The 22152-nt window shown below is 42.7% G+C and overlaps 1 protein-coding gene across 1 annotated transcript in view; it reads right to left on the reverse strand.

Annotated features, from left to right (window-relative positions):
- Positions 1-19715, reverse strand: part of GPR176 (G protein-coupled receptor 176) — a gene marked incomplete at both ends in the record, with an annotated part of 88987 nt that extends 69272 nt beyond the window's left edge. Inside the window, one exon of the mRNA XM_082649631.1 lies at positions 19544-19715. Coding sequence (XP_082505757.1) covers positions 19544-19715 — 172 coding nt within the window. The remainder of the gene's footprint in view (positions 1-19543) is intronic.
- Between the last annotated feature and the right edge of the window lie 2437 nt (positions 19716-22152).

Genomic DNA, 22152 nt, shown 5'->3' on the forward strand with positions numbered 1-22152 from the left:
TTAAAACAACACAAATTTGTTGTCTCACAGTTATGGAAGCTAGAACTCTGAAATCAAGGTGTTAGCTGGACCATGCTCCCTCTGAAACCGGTAGGGGAATCCTTCCTCGCCTCTTCCTAGCTTCCGATGGCTTGCCAGCAACCTTTGGTGTTCCCTGGCTTACAGATGCGTAACTCAATCTCTGCCTTCACCTCTTTCTCTGTTCCCCCATGTGTCTGTCTTCACTTTGCCTTCTTTTAAGGACACCAGTCATGTTGGATTAAAGGCCCACCCTACTCCAGTATGACCCCATTGAAAGTGCTTACATCTGCAATGACCCTACTGCCACATAAGGTCACAACCTGAGGTACTGTGGGTCAGGACTCCTACATATCTTTTTGGGGGGATAGGGGTGCACAACCCATAACACTTGGCTAGAGTCAAAATATTCTGTTTGTTGTTTTCAGACCTTATTCACATCCCCATTCCCACCACAGAGCTTCCCAGATGGACAGGTGGAAGGATGGATGGTAGTTCCCTAACAGTTGATAGAAACTCCAGCGTACCACTCTGATCTCACACACCTAGGAGCCACCTGTCTCAGTATAGGCAGCCAAATGCCACCTGTAGCTCCCTGATGGCAACACTGCCTCTTAGCCACTCTCCCACAGGGAGCATCATGGCCCCAGGCTGCTTCAGCAATCACTTTGTCTAGGATCCAAAAGCCTCTGAAAGCTATAGTGACATCCTCCTACACATTATGCTGCCAGGTTCAAAACGCTGCCTGTCTTATTTCACAGGCTTGCTCTAAATTAAATCAGGCTATAACGTATGTCCTTGCGGATTTCCTATCAAGAGACCTGCTGTCCCTCCAGATATCTGCCTTTTATGAGCACCGCTCCCAGCCACTGGATATGACTGTGTGTATCTGAGTCCTGGCTGCGGGCAAAATTCAAGGTCAGGAAGCTCCTACGCATGTAAATCAAGATAGTAGCTATTTAATTAATTGTTCTGTTTAATTGTCCCCAAGCATCTCATTCAATAAACACTTACTGAGCACCAACTATATGCCAGGCACTCTTCTTGATGCTGGAGACACAGCAGTGCATTAAACAAATTCTGTATCCTCATGGCTCTGCATTCTAATGGAGAGAGATAGAACACTGAACAAGCAAGACAATCTCTAAGGTTGTAACTGCTGTAAAGGAAATAAACAGGATGATGTGATAGAAGTAGAGAGGGGACATCTGAGCTGCAATTTAAAGGATGAACACAAGGCAGCCACAGGATGTGTTTACGGAAGAACATTCCAGGGCAGAGAGAACAGCAAGGACAATGGCCTTTACAAGTATTGAACTTGGCATGTTCAACTGAAAGGTGATTCACAAACTATGTGGGACCTCTCTGCTTTGCTTCTTTCCACCTTCTGCCACTTTCTGTGTGCCTTCTGCCTTTGTACTGTCTTTTTTTTTAATTTTTATTTTATATTGGATCATAGTTGATTAACAATGTTGTGTTAGTTTCAGGCGTACAGCAAAGTGATTCAGTTATACATATACATGTACCTATTCTTTTTCAAATTCTTTTCCCACTTAGGTTATTACAGAATATTGAGCAGAGTTCCCTGTAGTATACAGTAGGTCCTTGTTGGTTATCTATTTAAAATATAGTAGTGTTTATATGTCAATCCCAAACTCCCAGTCTATCCCTCCCCCCCACCCTATAACCATGAAAAGATGCTCAACATTGCTAATTATTAGAGAAATGAAAATCAAAACTACAATGAGATATCACCTCACACCTGTCAAAATATCTACAAACAATAAATGCTGGAGAGGGTGTAGAGAAAAGGAAACCTTTCTACACTGTTGGTGGGAATATAAATTTGTACAGCCACTATGGAGAACAGTATGGAGGTTCCTTTAAAAACTAAAAATAGAGCTACCATATGATCCAGCAATCCCACTCCTGGGCATATTTCTGGGGAAAAAACATGATTTGAAAGGATACATGCACCCCAATGTTCACTGCAGCACTGTTTACAATAGCCAAGACATGGAAGCAACCTATATGTCCATCAACAGATGAATGGATAAAGAAGATGTGGTACATACATACAATGGAATATTACTCAGCCATTAAAAAGAATGAAATAGGGCTTCCCTGGTGGTGCAGTGGTTGAGAATCCGTCTGCCAATGCAGGGGACACAGGTTTGAGCCCTGGTCCAGGAGGGTCCTACATGCTTCAGAGTAGCTGAGCCCATGTGCCGCAGCTGCTGAGACTGTGCTCTGGATCCCAGGAGCCACAGCTGCTGGGGCCCACACGCCTGGAGCCTGTGCTCCGCAGCGGGAGAGGTCGCCGCAGTGAGAGGCCCGTGCTCCACAACGAAAAGTAGCCCCCACTCGCCACAACTAGAGAAAGCCCATGTGCAGCAACAAACACCCAACACAGCCATAAATAAATAAATAATTTATTTAAAAAAAGAATGAAATAATGCCATTTGCAATGACATGGATGGACCTGGAGATTATCATACGAAGTGAAGTAAGGCAGACAAAGACAAAAATCATATGACATAGCTTACATACAGAGTCTAAAAAATGATACTAATGAGCTTATTTACAAAACAGAAACAGACTCACAGACTTCCAGAACGAACTTATGAATTGTTTGTTTAACTTGACAATGCCCACATGAGTCTGGCCCAGGTTCTTCCCTGCACTTGAACGCCTGGACTTTGTGCTGACAAATCTCCTGCTGTCCCACCCATGCCCTGGGCTTGGATCAACTGAGGATATGCATTTCACCCCTCACAGAAGTGATCTGCTTCAACCATCCTGAGAGCTGGACACTGGCCATGGTGAAATTCAAAGCAGAAAACGGGGAGCAGCTCATTTCCCCAACCATATACCTGCCAGGCATCTGTGGACGTCATCCCCGCCCCACAACTGACTGTGATAAGGGTTGTGTTTCCCAGGACTCAGCCACAGCCTTGCCCGCTGACCTCCCCAGCTCTATAAACACTCTGGAAACAGAAGCCAGCTTATGACCCAGAGCCTGGTGAGCTCATCATCTCCTGGGACGCTGCATCTAACAATGGCAGTTTTCCCCTTTTCTAACACAGATAGATTTTTTTTTTCTGGTCCCTAAATTTTTATATTAATTAACTGTTAATAACTATTTATGTGTAAGTAACTTCATTTTTTTTAAACAATGTTTAACTGAGAGAGAAAAAGCATCAGAAGCTCTGTGCTGATTCAGGACCAATGTCACTGATTTCCTGGTCCAGTAGAGTCTCCTCCGGGCTTCTGCCCCTGCACGTGCACATGCAGCTTCCAGCCTCCTCTACGTTCCTGGACGACTTTCCACTCCTGACCTCTTGCACTGCCAGACTTATAGTCACCCTCAGTGTCCATGAGCATCTCTCCAGCTGCCAGCCCGTCTCTGGTTCCTGGTCAACTCAGGGCTCTGGGTTTCGGCCACTCTTCTTTCCTGGGGATCACACGTTCATGGCATCAGGCCCTGCCTGGCTGTGGGAGTGTGCTCACGAGCAAGTCACTCCCCCTCTGAACATGTTTACACAAACGCAGGATATGGTGACAACAATACTATAGAAATCAGTCAGGATATTTCTGCTGTGCGTGACAGGAAGCCAACTCACGAAAGTTTAAGCAAAAAGGGAGATGTTGGGTTTTTTTCCTTCATGTAATTGGAGAACACAGGTTCAGGACCTCGAGGGACTCACACAGTATCATCAGAATACTTTCTCTGTCTCCCTCCACCCTTCACCCTCCTCTCACCCTCACCTCTGCCCTCATTCTCTACTGACCAGATGGTTCTGGGCTTCCTTTATCCCTGCTTAGCAGCCCCTTTGAAAAAGAGGGCTTCTCTACCAGCATCTCTGTATCAAGGGCTTTGACCAAGCTTAGATTCCCACGACCCATTCTTGGACTAATCACTGAAAACAGGTAAATAGGATCCTGGGACCAGCAAGGCCTGGGTCATGTGCCCACCACTACCTCCCAGGGTAGGTGTGGGGCTAAGCAGAGTATTGTGAGGGGCAGTCATATAAGGAACCACACAAAGTAGAAAGCAGTAAATACTACAGTTTGGTTCACTAAATATTCATTCCATAATCCTCCAACCATCTGCTACCCTCTGCTACAAAGGCTAGAAAGCTAAAATTACTACTTCGCAGACTGTCTTGCAGTTAGAGCGCAGGCTTATATCCAAGTTCTGCCCAGCACATGTTCCCGAGAAAAGCAGGCATGATTAATGTGAGGTGGTGGCTGGTGCAGTCATCAAGTTTTCTCGTAAGTACAGGAGGATTACAGATAGCTTTTGTTCTTCGGGGCCAGCTATGCCGTAGGGTGCTAGAGTCTAATCCCTACATCACTGGTGGTACATGACAACAGCTTCATTTCTGCTAGAACTAGTGGTATGGCTGTGCATATTTCCTAACTGTGCCCCTAGCTCTGTAGCATCCAGGCTTGGTTCCCTGAATCCCATAAATTCTGTAAGCAACCTAATACCCTGAAAGAAATTTCTTTCTTCATCAACTGGCTAGTTTGGTGTAGAAGTAAAGCACCTTGCCCTGCTACATTATGCAAAAACGTGCACTTTAGGTTCCCTGGTCAGGAGAAAACAAACATACACCTGCTCCCTGAGCCCCACCCCTCCCCCAAAATAAAAACAGTAAAAAGACACAGGATCACACTATCTAGCTCTGGTCCCCAAAATAACTGAAATAATGAACCTTTCCTGTAACTTACTGACTCCTGATAAAAACAACTTTATTGTATTGCAACTTTGACTTTTACAGTGCTGCCATCCAAAGACATGACACTATCTTTGAGGTTACAACACTCACGTGCTTTTTTCCCCAACACTGAACATAGGAACTGTAAATGTGGTCATCTTGTGGTTGCTTTCTTTTAAAATAACTGTTTGTTGTATATTTCATTTGTCAAGCCACTCCTTCAAAAACCTGAACTCCCTTGCAATCCGTCTTTGTAAATAAAATGTTTTCCTTTCCTGAATGCTTTTATAGCTGTCTTCTTTTGACAATAGGCTCTGTTGTTTGCAATTAAGAGCCCTGATAAATACTGGAAGGGAGGCTCCCCAGTGTATGAACATGAGTTGTTGAGGGAGGGCAGTGCTGTTAAGAGGGAAAGGATGCGTTGAGAAAACAAAAACGCAAAATTTGTGCCTACATTATTTCATAATTCATATTATGATTGACCGGAATAATGTGGTATTGTTATAAACTACAAAACCCAGTGTAAAGGTAAGGCTAAAGCAGTATTCTGATTGGTAGTTACCATTTGGCAGGTGAGTCAAGGGTACCTGCATTGCACAGGAAGCATCCATCTCCCATTAGCAAAACCCTCCTTGTTTTTCCCTATTAAAGACCCTCTATGAAGGTCCTAAACTGCCCACATATATTGTCTTCCTAGATAAGGTGACCATTACTTGGAAATCAACAATGCACACGGAGTCATCTATCCCTGCCACAGGTGCCGACTAAGCATCAACTGGCAAAAACCTGATTGCAGGCCAGCATCAGGCAGCACCACCAGGACACAGACAGGGAGGAAGTTTACACTAGATACCCAATTCAGTGTAGCCATCAGCGCTGGAAGAGAAGGAGGCAACTGGACTAGGGAGAGGCACGAGGGGAGATTCAAATGCACCTATAACATTTTATTTTTATAAAATAAAAAATATAGGAAACAAATATGACAAAATGTTGCCATTTGTTATTTCTGAAGGTGGGCTTGTAATTTGTTAATATTTTTTCTGCATTTTTAAAACCTCTCAAAAAAAAAAAAAAGAAGAAAGAGAAGCCCAAAAGAGAAACCTTATAGGTTTCATGCTTTGCCTCTACCTCTGTAATTTTGCCCCTCAGGAGAAACCTTTCATCAGAAATAATAATTTTTTTTAAAAAAATGAGTTCTAAAACTGATGTTAAACCATTACTAGAAATTTATTTTAAGTGCTAAGGTGCCTAGACATTAGTGGTTCAAATTAACCTGAAAGTTTTTCAGGTGTCTCAGATTTGGTGAAGCAAGTTTTCAACGTAGGCCCAAAAGAAGTTTCCAAGATTCCTCAGAATCAAGTGTGGCCACCAATGAAAATATTGCTTGAGTCCATTTGAAGGCATTTCCCTGGAAACTGCTTGTAAATGCAAAAGCAAAAGAAAACAACAAAATTCCTGAGCAGGAACATTCAAGAGTTTTTGGTTCTAGAGGCCTCCTGAAAGAAATCGTGTGTGTGTGTGTGTGTGTGTGTGTGTGTGTGTGTGTGTGTGTGTGTGTGTGTGTGTGTGTGTGTGTGTACATATTGGAGGGAGGGGGATGTTAATTAAGAGGGTTCAGGGCTACACCCTTGGCTTATTCAGTCTTGTCCATGCCTTACAGTGTGTTAAAGGAAGCTTTATTTTGCTTATTTTCCCTTTGTCAGTAATCCTTTATAATGCCCTAGCCTCATGGTAGAATTTTAGTAGAATTAAACTAACACAAATCAAAACTGCATAATTGGGCTTCCCTGGTGGCGCAGTGGTTGAGAGTCCGCCTGCCAATGTAGGGGACACGGGTTCGTGCCCCGGTCCGGGAACATGCCACATGCCGCGGAGCGGCTGGGCCCGTGAGCCATGGCCGCTGAGCCTGAGCGTCCGGAGCCTGTGCGCCACAATGGGAGAAGCCACACAGTGAGAGGCCCGCGTACCGCAAAAACAAAACAAAAAAGACTGCATAATTAATTAAGTCCTGCAATTACTAATTGACCTAAGTCTAGGAAAAGGAGTCATCCAGGACATAGTCAGTTACACAACAGGTATAGCACTAGTTCAAGTATAATGGTTAAAACTAGGTTTAAGACTATTTTGGTTAAAAATCCCAAGTGTGCCCCCAACCTCTATCCTATTAACCCTCAAAGTTGTGGGTTCTGCATTTAACCTAGGAGCTACATTCTCAGACACCCAGGAACTATGGGATTACAAGGAAAGAGAAAAAATTTTAATGTTTTATGAGTGTAAAATAACAAAAACACAAATTTTACTCACTCATCCATTCAATAAAAATTTACGGAAGTCCCACACTGTTTATCAGAAACAGGTATTTTAATATACATGGGTTTCAACACTCTTCTTTCAAAATCTCCCACTTAACTTTAGACTGCTTTACACTCCCCAGGTAACCCCCCGCCCGCAAAACAGGGATTCCATTCTTCATATCCAACTTGAATTTGTATATCATAAATATTCTATTCTAATATTTTGTAATCAGGTAGCTCTTCCATAAATAAATTTTTAAAAATATGCTATTAACCCTAATTTATGTTGACCCAAATGTTTAAACAAAAACAACTCAGTTTGAACCATATGAAGTTGTAGTAAAAAAAAAAAAGGTCAAATGTTTGAAATGGTCAAATATCAGCAATATATAAACAAATATACATATTCTTAATGTTCTTATTTTTTACATACATTATCTCATTTTATTTTTTATTATGAATATGAATATAGTACATGTTCATTTACCCATAAAGCCCATCCACATTATTAATATTTTGTTATATTTTTCTCTAGTCTATCTTACTTGCATTTTTTTGAATTTTATTTATTTTTTTATACAGCAGGTTTTTATTACCTATTTTATACATATTAGTGTATATATGTCAATCCCAATCTCCCAATTCATCCCACCACTACCCTCCCCCTGCCACTTTCCCCCCTTGGTAGCCATACGTTTGTTCTCTACATCTGTGTCTCTATTTCTGCCCTGCAAACTGGTTCATCTGTACCATTTTTCTAGGTTCCACATATATGCGTTAATATACAATATTTGTTCTTCTCTTTCTGACTTACTTCACTCTGTAAGACAGTCTCTAGATCCATCCACGTCTCTACAAATGACCCAATTTCATTCCTTTTTATGGCTGACATACTCTTAATGTTCATTAGTCTAGATTCCTAAACTTACTTGAGCTCACTTCCCTCATCCACTTTCTAACTTATTTTCCTTAATCTTTCAAGGTATTCTTATTCTGACCTGATGCCACCACCCCATTTGATGGTGGCATATCTCCTAGAATCAAATCTAGCAATCATCCCACCTTCTTTTTAATGTTTTGCTTATTCGCCTACTTCCGATTCTGGCAACGTGGCAGAACTTAGAACACTGCTACAAACAACTAGAAGTGCTGGATAAAACAAAAGACATCTTTAAGTTCATAGCTGAGTTTATAAGAAATAAAAGGAAATCCCCAGTTGCCTAAAAGAGAGACCTGAGAGCTTGCACTGAGGAGTGATTTTCAGACCAGGAACTAGGCCCTCACAGCTAACTTTGGGTTTCAACACCCACACACAGACTGAATGAGCCTGGACCCCCCTGAAGCAGGTAGCTGGAATGGAAAGCCCTGCATAAATCCAGAATCCTCAAAGAGTGGCCACCTCAGTGAAAGAGAGAGTGAAAACTGTATCCTCTACCTCAGAGAGATGGCAAGGAAATGTGCCTGTTCCTGTGGTTGAGATCTTGGGCTAGTGACAACCCTGTTAACACCTGGTAGGAGCAAACGTGAGACTGTTCTGGAGGCCACTTCTGCAGCCAAGACCTCACAGTCCCTTTCAGAAAAAGGAGATGGACTCACAATCAAAAACTTACAAACATTCAAGGAAATGATCCACCATAAGAGAGAATCAGCAGACACAATAAGCATCCCAAGATAACGATCTGAAATAATACATTTTAAATTATAAAAGAGGGAATTAAAACTATAAAAAAAAAGAATAAGACACTAGTATCAACTGATACCCTCCTGCTCCTTTACATGCCAGGTGTATGCTTATACCCTCAACTTTTCTAAATGCCCTACATGCAATAACAGGCTTGCCTATATGATGATGTCACTAGAGGCTCCAAAAAGATCCACTCCACCCATTTCTCCTCAACACCTGTCAAATATATGAAATGCTCAACTTAGTCACCCTTTTTGCTTAAGATAGTAAACTTCTTTTTTTTAAAGTACACTTAATGGTCAATGTATTAATGCAATAACATCTGTTAACATGTACATCGAAAGTGGTTTATTTATTTAGCATGCCACCATGAAGGAATGGAATTCAATTTCTGTTAAGTTTGGAAGAGAGAGGACAAGTAAGTAATTCAGGACAAGGTCACTGGGCACCCACAAGGACAAGAAGAAACCAAGAGGTATCTGAAAAGAGATGGAGTGAATACGAGAACATAAAAACTCTGAAAATGGGTGTTGATTCTCCGAAGATAGTTTTCTTACTTTTTAGTTTTGCCTAGGGTAAATCCTTACTTCTAAATTTCACCTAGAGTCACTCATGCCTTTCAGCCTAGCCAAAAATTCCTCTAAGTTTTTACACTTTATGACTGATAAAGACTTTCCGCCCAGCCAATCTGGAAGTTCCTCGACAATAAAATGGTTTTCACAATAGCTTCCAGTCACAACCAATCTAAATGGCGTGTTTAGAAAAATGACATGTAGAGAAACTCTTTGGCAAACTCTGCAGAAGAGGTAATTTCAGAGACTTGGACACCCGAGAAAAACAAAGCCACATCTGTTTGTTCCCATTTTGAAACAAATTTCCTCCCTTCCTAAAAAATTCCACCCAGTAAAAAGGATATTTCTTGTAGAACCGTGAATATTTGGAGTTGAGACTTTAGGACCAAAAAAAAAAAAAATTTAATTAAAGATGAAAATTCCAAACAATAAATTAGTTGCTTTGTCTACCAGCATCAAAAATGTTCTACTATACCTTAACTGTCAACATATGCAGACATACCCCAGAGATACTGTGGGTTCAGTTCTGGGCCAATGCAATCAAGGGAATACTGCAGTAAAGCGAGTCACATGGATTTTTTGGTTTCCCAGTACATATAAAAGTTATGTTTATACTATACTGTAGACTATGAAGTGTGCAATAGCATGTCTAGAAAAACAATGTACATACCTTAATTTAAAAAATACTTTATTGCCATATTTCAAAATTTTTCAATGGGTACATTTTATTCCAAACTCTTTAAAAATATCTACAAACGGGGCTTCGCTGGTGGCGCAGTGGTTGAGAGTCCGCCTGCCGATGCAGGGGACGCGGGTTCGTGCCCCGGTCCGGGAAGATCCCACATGCCGCGGAGCAGCCGGGCCCGTGAGCCATGGCCGCTGAGCCTGCGCGTCCGGAGCCTGTGCTCCGCAACGGGAGAGGCCGCAGCAGTGAGAGGCCCGTGTACCACAAAAAAAAAAAAAAAAACCCCAAAAAAATATCTACAAACTTTATTGTTCATACTACTTTACTAATTATACCTAATGGTGTTTGTAAAATAGTGTCTAAAAGAGAAAATCTATTTAATAGGTGTTCAGATATATTAAAAAAATACTTTATTGCTAAAAAATTCTAACCATCACCTGAGCCTTCAGCAAGCCATAATCTTTTTGCTGGTGAGGGTCTTGCCTCCACGTCGATGGCTGCTGACTGATCAGGGTGGTGGTTGCTGAAGGCTGGGGGGGCTGCAGCAGTTTCTTAAAACAAGACAACAGTGAAGTTGGCCGCATTGATTGACTCTTCCTTTCATGAATGAGTTCTCTGTAGCACGTAATAATACCGTTTGATAGGATTTTACCCACAGAACTTCTTTCAAAACTGGAATCAATCCTCCCAAACCCTGCCACTGCTTTATCAACTAAATTTGTGTGATATTCTAAATCCTTTGTTGTCATTTCAAAAGTCTTCCTAGAATCTTCAGCAGGAGTAACTTCCATCTCAGGTAACCACTTCCTTTGCTCATACATAAGAAGCAACTCTTCATTCATTAAAGTTTTATCATGAGATTGCAGCAATTCAATCACATCTTCAGGCTCCACTTCTAATTCTAGTTCTCTTGCTATTTCCACCACAAATGCGATCACTTCCTCCACTGAAGTCTTGAACCCCTCAAAGCCATCCATGAGGCTTGGAATCAACTCCTTCTAAACTTGTTAATTGTTGTTATTTTGACTTCTCATTAATCACAAATGTTCTTAATGGCATCTAGAATGGTGAATCCTTTCCAGGAGGTTTCAATTTACTTTGCCCAGAGCCATCAGAGGAATCACAATCCATGGCAGCTATAACACTACAAAATGTATTTCTTAAAGAATAAGACTTGAAAGTCTAAAGTACTTCTTGATCCATGGGCTGCAGAATGGATGTTGTGTTTGCAGGCATGAAAACAACATGAATCTCATTGTACATCTCCAACAGAGCTCTTGGGCAACTAGGTGCCCAAGAGCTCACTGTCAATGAGCAGTAATATTTTAAAAGGAATCTTTTCTTCTGAGCAGTAGATCTCAACAGTGGGCTTAAACTATTCAGTAAATTATAGCTGCTTCACTTTATTGTACAGCAGAAACTAACACAACATTGTAAAGCAATTATACTCCAATAAAAATTTAAAAAATAAAATAAAAAGATAGCTCCCCCCCCAAGAACAAATATTCAGTAAACCATGTTGTAAATAGATGTGCTGTCATTCAGGATTTGTTGTTCCATTTACAGAGCACAGGTAGAATAGATTTGGCATAATTCCTAAGGGCTCTAGGATTTTCAGAATGGTAAATGAGTATTGGCTTCAACTTCAAGTCATCAGCTGTATTAACTCCTAACAAGAGAGTCAGCCTGTTCTTTGAAGCTTGAAGCCAGGCATTGACTTCTCTCTAGCTGTGAAACTCCTAGATGGCATCTTCTTCCAACCAAAGGCTATTTTTTCTACATTGAAAATCTGTAGTTTAGTGTAGCCACTTTCATTCATTATCTTAGCTAGATTTTCTGCATAACTTACTGCAGCTTCTACATCAGCACTTGCTGCTTCGCCTTGCACTTTTATGTTATAGAGATGGCTTCTTTCCTTAAACCTCATGAACCAACCTCTGCTGGCTTCAAACTTTTCTTCTGCAGCTACCTTACCTCTCTCAGCCTTCACAGAATTGAATAAAGTTAGGGTCTTGCTCTGGCTTAGGCTTTGGCTTAAGAGAATGTTGTGGCTGGTAAGATCGTCTATCCAAACAAAACTTTCTCCATATCAGCAATAAGGCTGCTTCTCTTTCTTATCATTTGTGTGTTCACTGGAGTAGCACTTCTAATTTCCTTCAAAAACTTTTCCTTTGCATTTACAACTTGGCTAACTGTTTGGCACAAGAGCCTTTTTTTTTTTTTTTGGCCTATTTCAACATTCGGCATGCCTTCCTCACTGAGCTTAATCATCTAGCTTTTGATTTAAAGTGAGACACATGCAACTCTTCCTTTCACTGGAGCACTTAAGAGGCCAATGCAGGATTATTAACTGGCCTAATTTCAGTATTGCTGTGTCTCAGGGAATAGGGAGGCCCGAGGAGAGGGGGGGAGACGGGAATGGCCAGGCAGTATATTGGTCAGGACACACACAACATTATGGATTAAGTTTGCAGACTTACATGGGCACAGTTCGTAGCATCTGCAAACAATTAAAACAGTAACATCAAAAATCACTGATCACCATAACAAATATTATAATAATAATGAGAAAGTTTGAAATATTGTAAGAATTACCAAAATGTAACACACAAACACAAAGTGAACAAATGCAATTGGAAAAATGGAACCAAAAGACTTGCTCAACACAGGGTTACCACAACCTTCAGTTTGTTAAAAAAACTCTATTATCTTTGAAGCATAATAAAGTGAAGTACAATAAAACAAGGTATACCTGTAAAAGAATATTATAACATTATATAAACACTGCTCTGATTGGAGAGGGTTACATTTCTAATCCTAAACAAAGGAGTTCTGTATTTCCTTAGCACGTGACCACAGACTGAGGTCCAGAACAAAACAGGATCAGATAAAAGAAAAAACAGTGGACCAAACTTTAGTCTTTCTGCTCCAATGAGCTCATTGCTGTAGAAACCTTTGTAAAGGTGAAATTGTTGCAATTATTCTTGGAGTTAGCTGCTTTAGATGACAGCAGTGTAGCAGAGTTATGATGTAGCCAGATCATTTACTAACATCCTAGCAGTTACAAATGACTGAGCCCTAACAGAGACAAGGCACATTAGCACACATGAAAAGGGGTCTAATTGATAGACTAGGTAGAAGAATCCAGGAAACACAGAAAAAAGCAATTAACTGATTATATTTAAGTATGTCTCTATTAATACACTGGATAGGTCATTCATCTCCCTGCCTCTGGGAAAGTCTGTTTCTAGATTTTGGTTTTGTTTTTTTTTCCTTTTTTTGGCCACGCTGCATGGCATGTGGGATCTCAGTTCCCTGAACAGGGATGCCACCCGTGCCCCCTGCATTGGAAGCACAGAGTCTTAACCACTGGACCACCAGAGAAGTCTCTAGATCATGTTTTTACAGCACATAAAGTAAATTGCCAGTGGGGGAAAATATTTATTTTCCTCTTACTTATTCCTTGTCAAAGGTTTATGAAAATCCTTCAGTGGGACAATGGTAACAAAAGTTTTCACAGGATCAACAAGAGTGCCAAGACAATTCGATGGGAAAAGAAGCGTCTTTTCAACAAATGGTGCTGGGACACCTAGTTCACAGTATGTACAAAAATTAATGTACATGGACCAAAGACCTAAATGTAAGAGCTAAAACTGTAAATCACTTAGAAGAAAGCATAAGAGTAAATATTCATGACTTTTGATTAGGCAATGGTGTCTTAGAAATGAAACCAAAAGCACAAGCAACAGCAAAAAATTTTAGATAAATTGGACTTCATCAGAATTTAAAACTTTTGTGCCTCAAAGGATACCAGTGAGAAAATGAAAAGACAACCCACAAAATGGGAGAAGATACTTGCAAATCATGTATCAATAAGGGTCTAGTACCCAGAATACACAGCTGACCCTTGAACAACACAGGTGTGAACTACGTGGGCCCACTTATATGCAGATTTTTTTTACACTAAATACGTACTACAGTACTACATGATCCATGGTTGGTTAATTCTACGGATGCTGGAACCATGAATACAGAGGGCTGACTAAAGTTATGCTTGGATTTTTGACTGCCCAAAGGTCGATGGCCCTATCCCCCGCATTGCTGAAGGGTCAGCTGTAGAAGGAACTCTTACAACTCACTGACAGGAAGACAACCCAAGTTAAAAATGGGCAAAAGATCTAAACAAACATTTTTCCAAAGAAGATATGCAAATGGCCAAAAAGAGCATGAAAAGATGCTCAACATCATTAGTCACTAGGAAAATGCAAATCAAAACCACAATGAGACACCACTTAACACCCACTAAGATGGCTATAACCAAAAAGACAAATAATAACAAACGTTGGCAAGGATGTGGAGAAATTAGAACCCTGATACAGTGTTGGTAGCAATAGAAAATGACACAGCCACTTTGGAAAGCAGTCTGGCAGTTCCTAAAAAAGGATAAACTTACAGTTACCATATGACCCAGAAGTTTCACTCTTGCTAAATACCCAAGAGAACTGAAAATATTATGTCTACACAAAAACTACACAAATGTTCAGAGCAGCATTAGTAATAACAGCCAAAAACTGGAAACAACCCAAATGTCCATCAATTGGTGAATGGATAAAGAAAAGGTGGTATATCCATACAATGGAATATTATTCAGCCTCAGAAAAGGAATGAAGTATCTGCTACAACATGAATGAACCTTGAAAACATTATGCTAAGTGAAAGAAGCCAATTACAAAGAACCACTGATTTTATGACTCCATACATAAGAAATGTCCAGTAGAGGCAAATCCACTGAGACAGAAAGTAGATTAGTGGTTGGCTGGGGCTCAGGGTACTTAGGGAAAATGAGAAGCAACTACTAATGCGAATGTGATTTCTTTGGAGGGGGTGATAAAAATTTCCTGGGATTCCATAGTGGTGATGGTTACATAATTCTGTGAATATATTAAAAACCATTGACCTGTATACTATAATTGGCTGAAATGTGTAATATATGAATTTTAATCTTGATAAAGTTTTTTAAGTTTTCATAGAATTTAATTTCCAGAAGAATTGGAAAGTAGAAGCTGTCCATTGAAGGCCTAGAAAGGAGAAGCAAAGGGTTACCAAAAGTATTTCATTCACATGGAGGCCAGACTGCTTTCCTGTGCTTAACGTATTACATTACAAAACAGTGGGGTGGCAGAATGCATACAGCATATGGAAATCAATGGCAACATGAGGCAGTTTGAGTCAGTATATTAGGAGTTCATCTACTCAGGCTGATAACTATTGACCTCACCATTTCAAACTCCTTAGGTCAATTCAGGACACCTTATTCTTGATGTAGTCTACTACATTTCTAGGCACACCAGAAACAGAAAAAGCAGGTATAATAAGGCTGTTGATAGTTACATTATCATTGGCTATAATTATGGCCAATATATTTGTTATCATATATTGTTTTATATATATATATATAGACTGTTGACATTACATTACTATTGGCTATAATTATAGCTAACATATTATTTATATAATTATGAAAAACATCCTAGTAATTATGCATTATGAGCACAAACTGGTAGTAACATTGTTTCTATCAAACATTTAACTAAGGAACTCCAAGAATTATCCAGCTCTTATCTGGTTAATTTCAACTAGTATCAAAAGCACAAGTATATTTCTCTGTCAAACAAGTACCATGAACACTGCTGGTGCCCAATATAACTTAGCTGAAATATTATAGACTACCATGAGCAAAAATGGTGTTTCTCCATATCACCTGTGAAATCAATTCAACAAGTAACCGCCCCCCCCCTTTCCTTTGAAATGATTACTTCAATAACCACCTCAAGGAATCAGACAACAGACAACTTGGACCTTTACTTGGGGTCATCAACTTCCCAAAGGTTCACTACAGACTATTGCTAAGGAAAGGGGACACAGGTTAAACACAGAGACCATACATACAGTGGTTTGGCAAGAGGAAGGCAGGCCGATTTCTCTATTTTAAAATAAATTTCAGGGTAGGAGACATACTTCTTGGCTGTTGTCTACAGTGCTGATTTTCTTTAAATAAGAGGAAATGCATTTATAAAAATCTCCTAAATGCCTCCAATGATGATAACAACAGATAACAGGCAATTTGTCCAGAAGGAGCTTAGAGGTAACAGACTAGGTCACAACCACTGACCTTTTTCAAGTCAAAGCACCAGAGAGGGGTCCAGCTTTCCAGGCACTTGGATTGTGAATCCAAAGACAGTGGGGAAAAAGAAAGAGAAAGATCAACTCTGAGGAGTAAAATGCAAAACATTTATTGGAAATGATGGTTCCAATTCTTTCTGAGTCCTTGATTTCACATTGGTCACTACTAAAAGTGGTGTGCGCCATATATTTATCAAAGGGCAATCTAAATTATTTGACTCTCTTTCAAAATCTATGGTATATCTGAAGATATTCCAAGATGTTGCATAAAGAAGGCTGAGACACTAGCTCACACAAACCTTCAAAAGGCATTATTTGAACAATATTATATATAATTCTCAAGTTCATTTTCAACACAGCAAATAACGTCCCCTATGGTTGGATATATTATAGTTATTAAAAGTTGTTGGGGATTTTCCCTCATACAGGGCACTAAAACACTTTTCAAAAAGAGCTGTAAGATGTCAACAGTACAAAGAAATTATTTTCACATAATAGTAGGCCTCTGGAAATCCCAATGAAAAATTCTATGTAGAGAATATGGGAAGTATGTTTGAATTTATGTAAAGGGAAAAAACTCATTTGTCCATGTTTGGGCACAGAGGAAACAAGTAGATTAAACCAGTGTCATATGCTATTCTAGACACTATTCCATCCTCCATTTACTTTTCAGCCTTCTAGATTCTTCTGGGATAATTTTTCTCTATTTTTGGGCTTCATGAAACTAGGCTTCCCAAGTTTATTTGCCTTGCAACTGGCTGCACATGGCTTTGGTACTTAAGCTCTGAGCCTCAACTGGCATTACCAGGATTTGATGACATAGATATGTCTGTATGGGTCAAATCCTCAGAGAACAATGAATCAAGAATACCAGAAACAAGTGCACAGTGCAATGTTACGTAGTTAAGCTTTTAAGAAAACCAGACATGCCTTTCAATTTTGCACAAGTTCTCTGACTTTTGATTTCTAGAAATTTAACCATATTTATACTTTTTCTGAAAATAAAAAGGAGCAAATGAAAGTCTCTTAGGAGGGCCTAAGTCATGGGTAAGGGGGAATCCTCGCTAGGCCAAGTCAAGCATAACCAAAGATCAAGGGCAAAAATCAGTCTCCTCTTTGAAGACATCCACAGAAGCAGTTTTTCCGTGTCAATTAAAGTGCTGTGTGGAAAAAGAGTTGAATTAAGGGTAGATTTACCTAGGAATTCCTGTATCCAATGCAAGTTACCAGAATTGAAAGTACATGGGGGGCTACCCTGGTGTCGCAGTGGTTGAGAGTCCGCCTGCCGATGCACGGGACGCGGATTCGTGCCCCAGTCCGGGAGGATCCCACATGCCGCGGAGCAGCTAGGCCCGTGAGCCATGGCCGCTGAGCCTGCGCGTCCGGAGCGGAGCCTGTGCTCCGCAACGCGCGAGGCCACAGCAGTGGGAGGCCCGCGTACCACAAAAGAAAGTACATGGGAAGCAGAACATTTGTTAAATGTGCACTATTTACTCCGCCCTGTATACACATGCTGTTCTATTTCAATAGTATTCAAATTTTTAGTCAAACTATGAGAAAATTTCTCCTGGCACCATCGTTCTTCAGGGTTAAAGTTACCAATGGGAGAAACAAAACAAAACAACCAAACTCTCTCTCTCTCTATATATATATATATATGCAGAACAAATGCAGACATAAAAATGCAGCCACTTCTACTGCCTCCCCAATAACCTACTCTTTAAGTACATGTGACAATACTAGAATTTAACTCTCAAAAATCTACCGTGCAGGGCTACCCTGGTGGCACAGTGGTTGAGAGTCCGCCTGCAGATTCAGGGGGCATGGGTTCGTGCCCCGGTCCAGGAGGATCCCGCATGCCGTGGAGCAGCTAGGCTCGTGGGCCATGGCCGCTGGGCCTGTGCGTCCGGAGCCTGTGCTCCGCAGCGGGAGAGGCCACAACAGTGAGAGGCCCGCATGCCGGAAAAAAAAAAAAAAAAAAAAATCTACGGTGCACTGTGCCTGGTACCCAGTAGGCGTTCAGTGTTTGCTTGTTAAATGAATACTGAAAATATCTGGGACACAAGCTTTCGCTTTGTTAATGTGCATTTACATTCCACTCATAAAAACACATTGTAACATACACACACAAGTCTACACATAGCCCCACTGATGTCAACTCCTGAAAATGCCCTCATGACAAAAAACGGAAGATAAATATTATGCTAGAGTGGGACAGGATGATGACAATTAGAGAAGCTGCGAAAGTAAAATTCTAAACACAATTCTTCCATAGTCTTTTTTGTATTACATTGTGTTATTTATTCTTTCTTTTCCTCTTTCTTAAAATTGAAGTATAGTTGATGTTTTATAGTCTTTTTGATGTCTGGTATCTTCGTTTCCATGATAATTCACAGGTGTCTACAAAAAAGTAATCTATTCCTACTATGAAACTTTAGGACTGCTCTTGGCCATAATATCGCACATAATTACGAACAATCTTTTTACATCCTTATAAACGGCACATCAGAGAATTCATATTTTAAAGGAAGCCACATATTTACAAGTAATATGCAACATGTTCAACAAATGTCAACAAGAATTTATATTCATTGTATCATTTATCATATAAAGAGTAGCTACCAGAAGTACAAGTAATTCTCACACTAGTGGACACTTTTACTAACCACTCATTTCAGTTCGTTGATCTTTTCTTTCCCTAACAAGTATTCCTAAATTTCTTGTGTGTGGCATTTTGTGTTTTTTATCCTGTTTTTATGCTGTACTTCAGAATAAACAAAAAATAGGGAAAGAAGTAGATTGGGATTTGTTTTGTTTACGGGTTTAAAAATATCTAAGGCAACATAGAGTTTAACTCCACAGGTTTGTTTACCAGCAGGTTGCTGTTCCAAAGAAGCCAGCCATTTAAAAAACGCGCAAAATAAGGCTCGCAAAAAAAAAAAAAAATTATATACAGGGAATAGATGGAGCGCAAAACACATCAGTCACCAGCAACAAAACAGAAGCTTCATTGCTCGCTATTTGTAAACAAGAGGTCGGGCCAGAGCTCCGTCCTGGCACCTGGGAGGTAAGGCATGTGATAGGCACAACCCCGTGCCCATCCCTAAGCGTTCCGCAAGGGCCGCCTGGGGCCCAAGACCAGGCAACCTACCCTCCAGCCGGGACCAAGCCCTACCGGAATTCTGCTTCCAGCTTGGGGGCTGGAGTCGACCCTCCCTGCTTAACTTCCCTGCAGATACCCTGACGTTCTTAAACCTCCTTCAACTATCTGCACTTTTGCCACGCACCCCGAAACCCACGGCGGCTCTGGCGACCCCCGATCCCGGCTCTCCGAGCCTGCGCCCTCGGGGAAGCCCACCCGGGAGGCGCCCCCGGGGGCGGCTTACCGAGCAGCGAGCCTATGAAGATGACGACCTGCACGGTGGTGGTGAACTGACGGTACAGCTGCGCCTCGCCGAACTCCCCGAGCGCGCTGCGGTTGGCGCCCTCAGCCCCGGCGCCCGACGCGTTGCGCGGCTCGCTGGCGTTTCGGGAAATCCAGCTGCCGTTATGCCCCATGGCGAGGCTGGAGCTCCAGCTCCGTCTTAGCCCGCCCGTGCGCCCGCCTCGGACCTCCGCGCCACTCTCCTGCCTCGAGCGCGGAGGAACACGCGGGCGCCTGGTGGATATCTGGAGAACCCGGAGCAGCCGCGAGTCCCCTCACGTCTCCACATCGCCAGCCCCGGCGCCCGGGAGGCGGGGAGCGGAGAGGGCGAGGCTTCGCCCCATGCCCGTTCCCTCCGGGGTCTCCGTCAGCAGCCACATGAAGGCGGCACGGTCACAGCCCGCCGAGCGTCGTCCGTCCCTCCTCCCGCGTGGTCAGCGCGTCCAAGCCCACTTAGCAGACAGAGAAACACGAGAGGCATTTGATGGTCAAGGAGGGCGCTCTCCGCTCCCGCCGCCCTCTTCAACCTCTGCTTCTGGCCACCCCCGGGGCAGCCCTCTCGAATCCCCTCCGGCGGACGGGCTCAGCCCCGCTCCTCAGAGGGAAGAGAACATTGGACTGCAGCCTTTTTTTCAGTCCTGCTGGCTTCGAGGCTACGTGGCGATGGGAAACCCGGAAAATGCCCAAGTCAAATGCTCGGAGCCCCGAAGGGACCTGCTGGTCCCCACGCCGCCCATGGCCAGGGTGGAATGCCCCGAACCTCCCCAATAGCCTCGCCGTCAGCGCCCGATAGTCCCCCAAGACGCCCGCGAGGGCTTCTCCGGCCCAGCCCCTCGCTGGGGGTCCCGACCTCCTGCCTCGGCGCGGGATGCACGGGCCTCGTTCCGCAGACCCTTTGCCTCTGCACGGCCCAGTGCCTCCTTTCCTGGCCCCGCTCCGGCCCTCGGCTGCAGGGAGAGAGCCTCCAGACTTTGCGGGGACACAAGAAGACACCGCTAGAAGGGAAGAGGCACTATCTGCGATATCGCCAAACAGCCTGCGCGCGCTTGAGGCGGCTGAGGGCGCGCGGCCCGCGGGGCGATCACGTGACACGCGTGGCCCCGCCCCTACGCCCAGGTTGCCGTGGGCGGGGAGGGACGGCGCCATCTTGCTCCCCTCCCACCACGATCGTGATAGCCAGGGCGGAGAGCGTGGGAGGGGCGGAGGATCCACGTCTCGCTGCGGTGTAGAAGCTCGCGGCTCCTCCGGGGTTTCGCCTCGTTTACTGCTGTCATTACTGCTCCTTATCTCGTCAGCTGGGGCTGCCTGAGGCTGATAATTCCACATCGTTGGCACCTGGGCAAGGAGCCCAGTCTCCTCCATCGGGCCTTGGGTGTAGCTGAAGCAATTAAGAAAGATGGGATTTAGAAATACAGTGCCCGGTTTCCTGGGCCTTTTCATTGAGTCTCATTTCTAAAATGTACACGATACAACCCGGTTGGGTGGATTCTGGGAATGAAGAGTTGGGGAGGGAGCAACTTCCTGCGGGCTGATGCAAACGGTTGGGAGGCCGGGATGAGCGAGTAAACAAGAAAAAATGGTAGAGAAGCCGAATGGGAAAAGGAACAGGTATGGATGGCATCCAGAGAGAGGATCAGGGGAAAAGAGAACAGGAGAAATTAGAAGAAAAGACAACTAAAATTTTGCCTGGTTTGACCTTATGAGAACTGTTTCTTTTTAATGAGTGAAGGACACGGTAGAGGGCTTTGACAAATGGACGGGTAGGACTAGGTCCCACCGCAATAACTCTTACGAATTGATTAAAATTACAGAGTTATTTCTTGGTTATCTCAAGGCTGATCGTGCTACCATAGGGCTACTTCACTTTCCCTATTAACCCTTATTACTTATTCTTCTTGAAAGGGCGAAGGTCCATGTCTTGTACATCTTTGGATTCTCAAAATACCTGCACATAATTCTCTATGTAAGCAGGTATTTTGAACATTTTGGAGACAAAAAGAAAAAGAAAAAGAGAGATTCCCTGGTGGCGCAGTTGTTGAGAGTCCACCTGCCAATTTAGGGTACATGGGTTCGTGTCCCGGTCTGGGAAGATCCCACATGCCGCAGAGAGGCTGGGCCCGTGAGCCATGGCCACTGAGCCTGCGCGTCCGGAGCCTGTGCTCCGCAACGGGAGAGGCCACAACAGTGAGAGGCCCACATACCACAAAAAAAAAAAAAAGAGAAATGGAAGGAAAATTAATGATAAACTGTATTTTCAAAAAAAAATAAGTCAGGCTTCCCTGGTGGCGCAGTGGTTGAGAGTCTGCCTAACAATAAGGGGACGCGAGTTCGTGCCCTGGTCCGGGATGATGCCACATGCCGCGGAGCGGCTGGGCCCGTGAGCCATGGCCGCTGAGCCTACGCGTCCGGAGCCTGTGCTCCACAACGGGAGAGGCCGCAACGGTGAGAGGCCCGCGTACCGCAAAAAAAAAAATCATTTCCAGCAGTTAAAATTTGTTCTGGGAGTCCAAACATATTTTTCAAGATGAAACCCCTTACACTGTAGTCACTACAAAACATAATTTATAATAA

This window comes from Grampus griseus (assembly GCF_964374135.1).
Source record: "Grampus griseus genome assembly, chromosome: 2".
Classification (NCBI taxonomy): domain Eukaryota; kingdom Metazoa; phylum Chordata; class Mammalia; order Artiodactyla; family Delphinidae; genus Grampus; species Grampus griseus.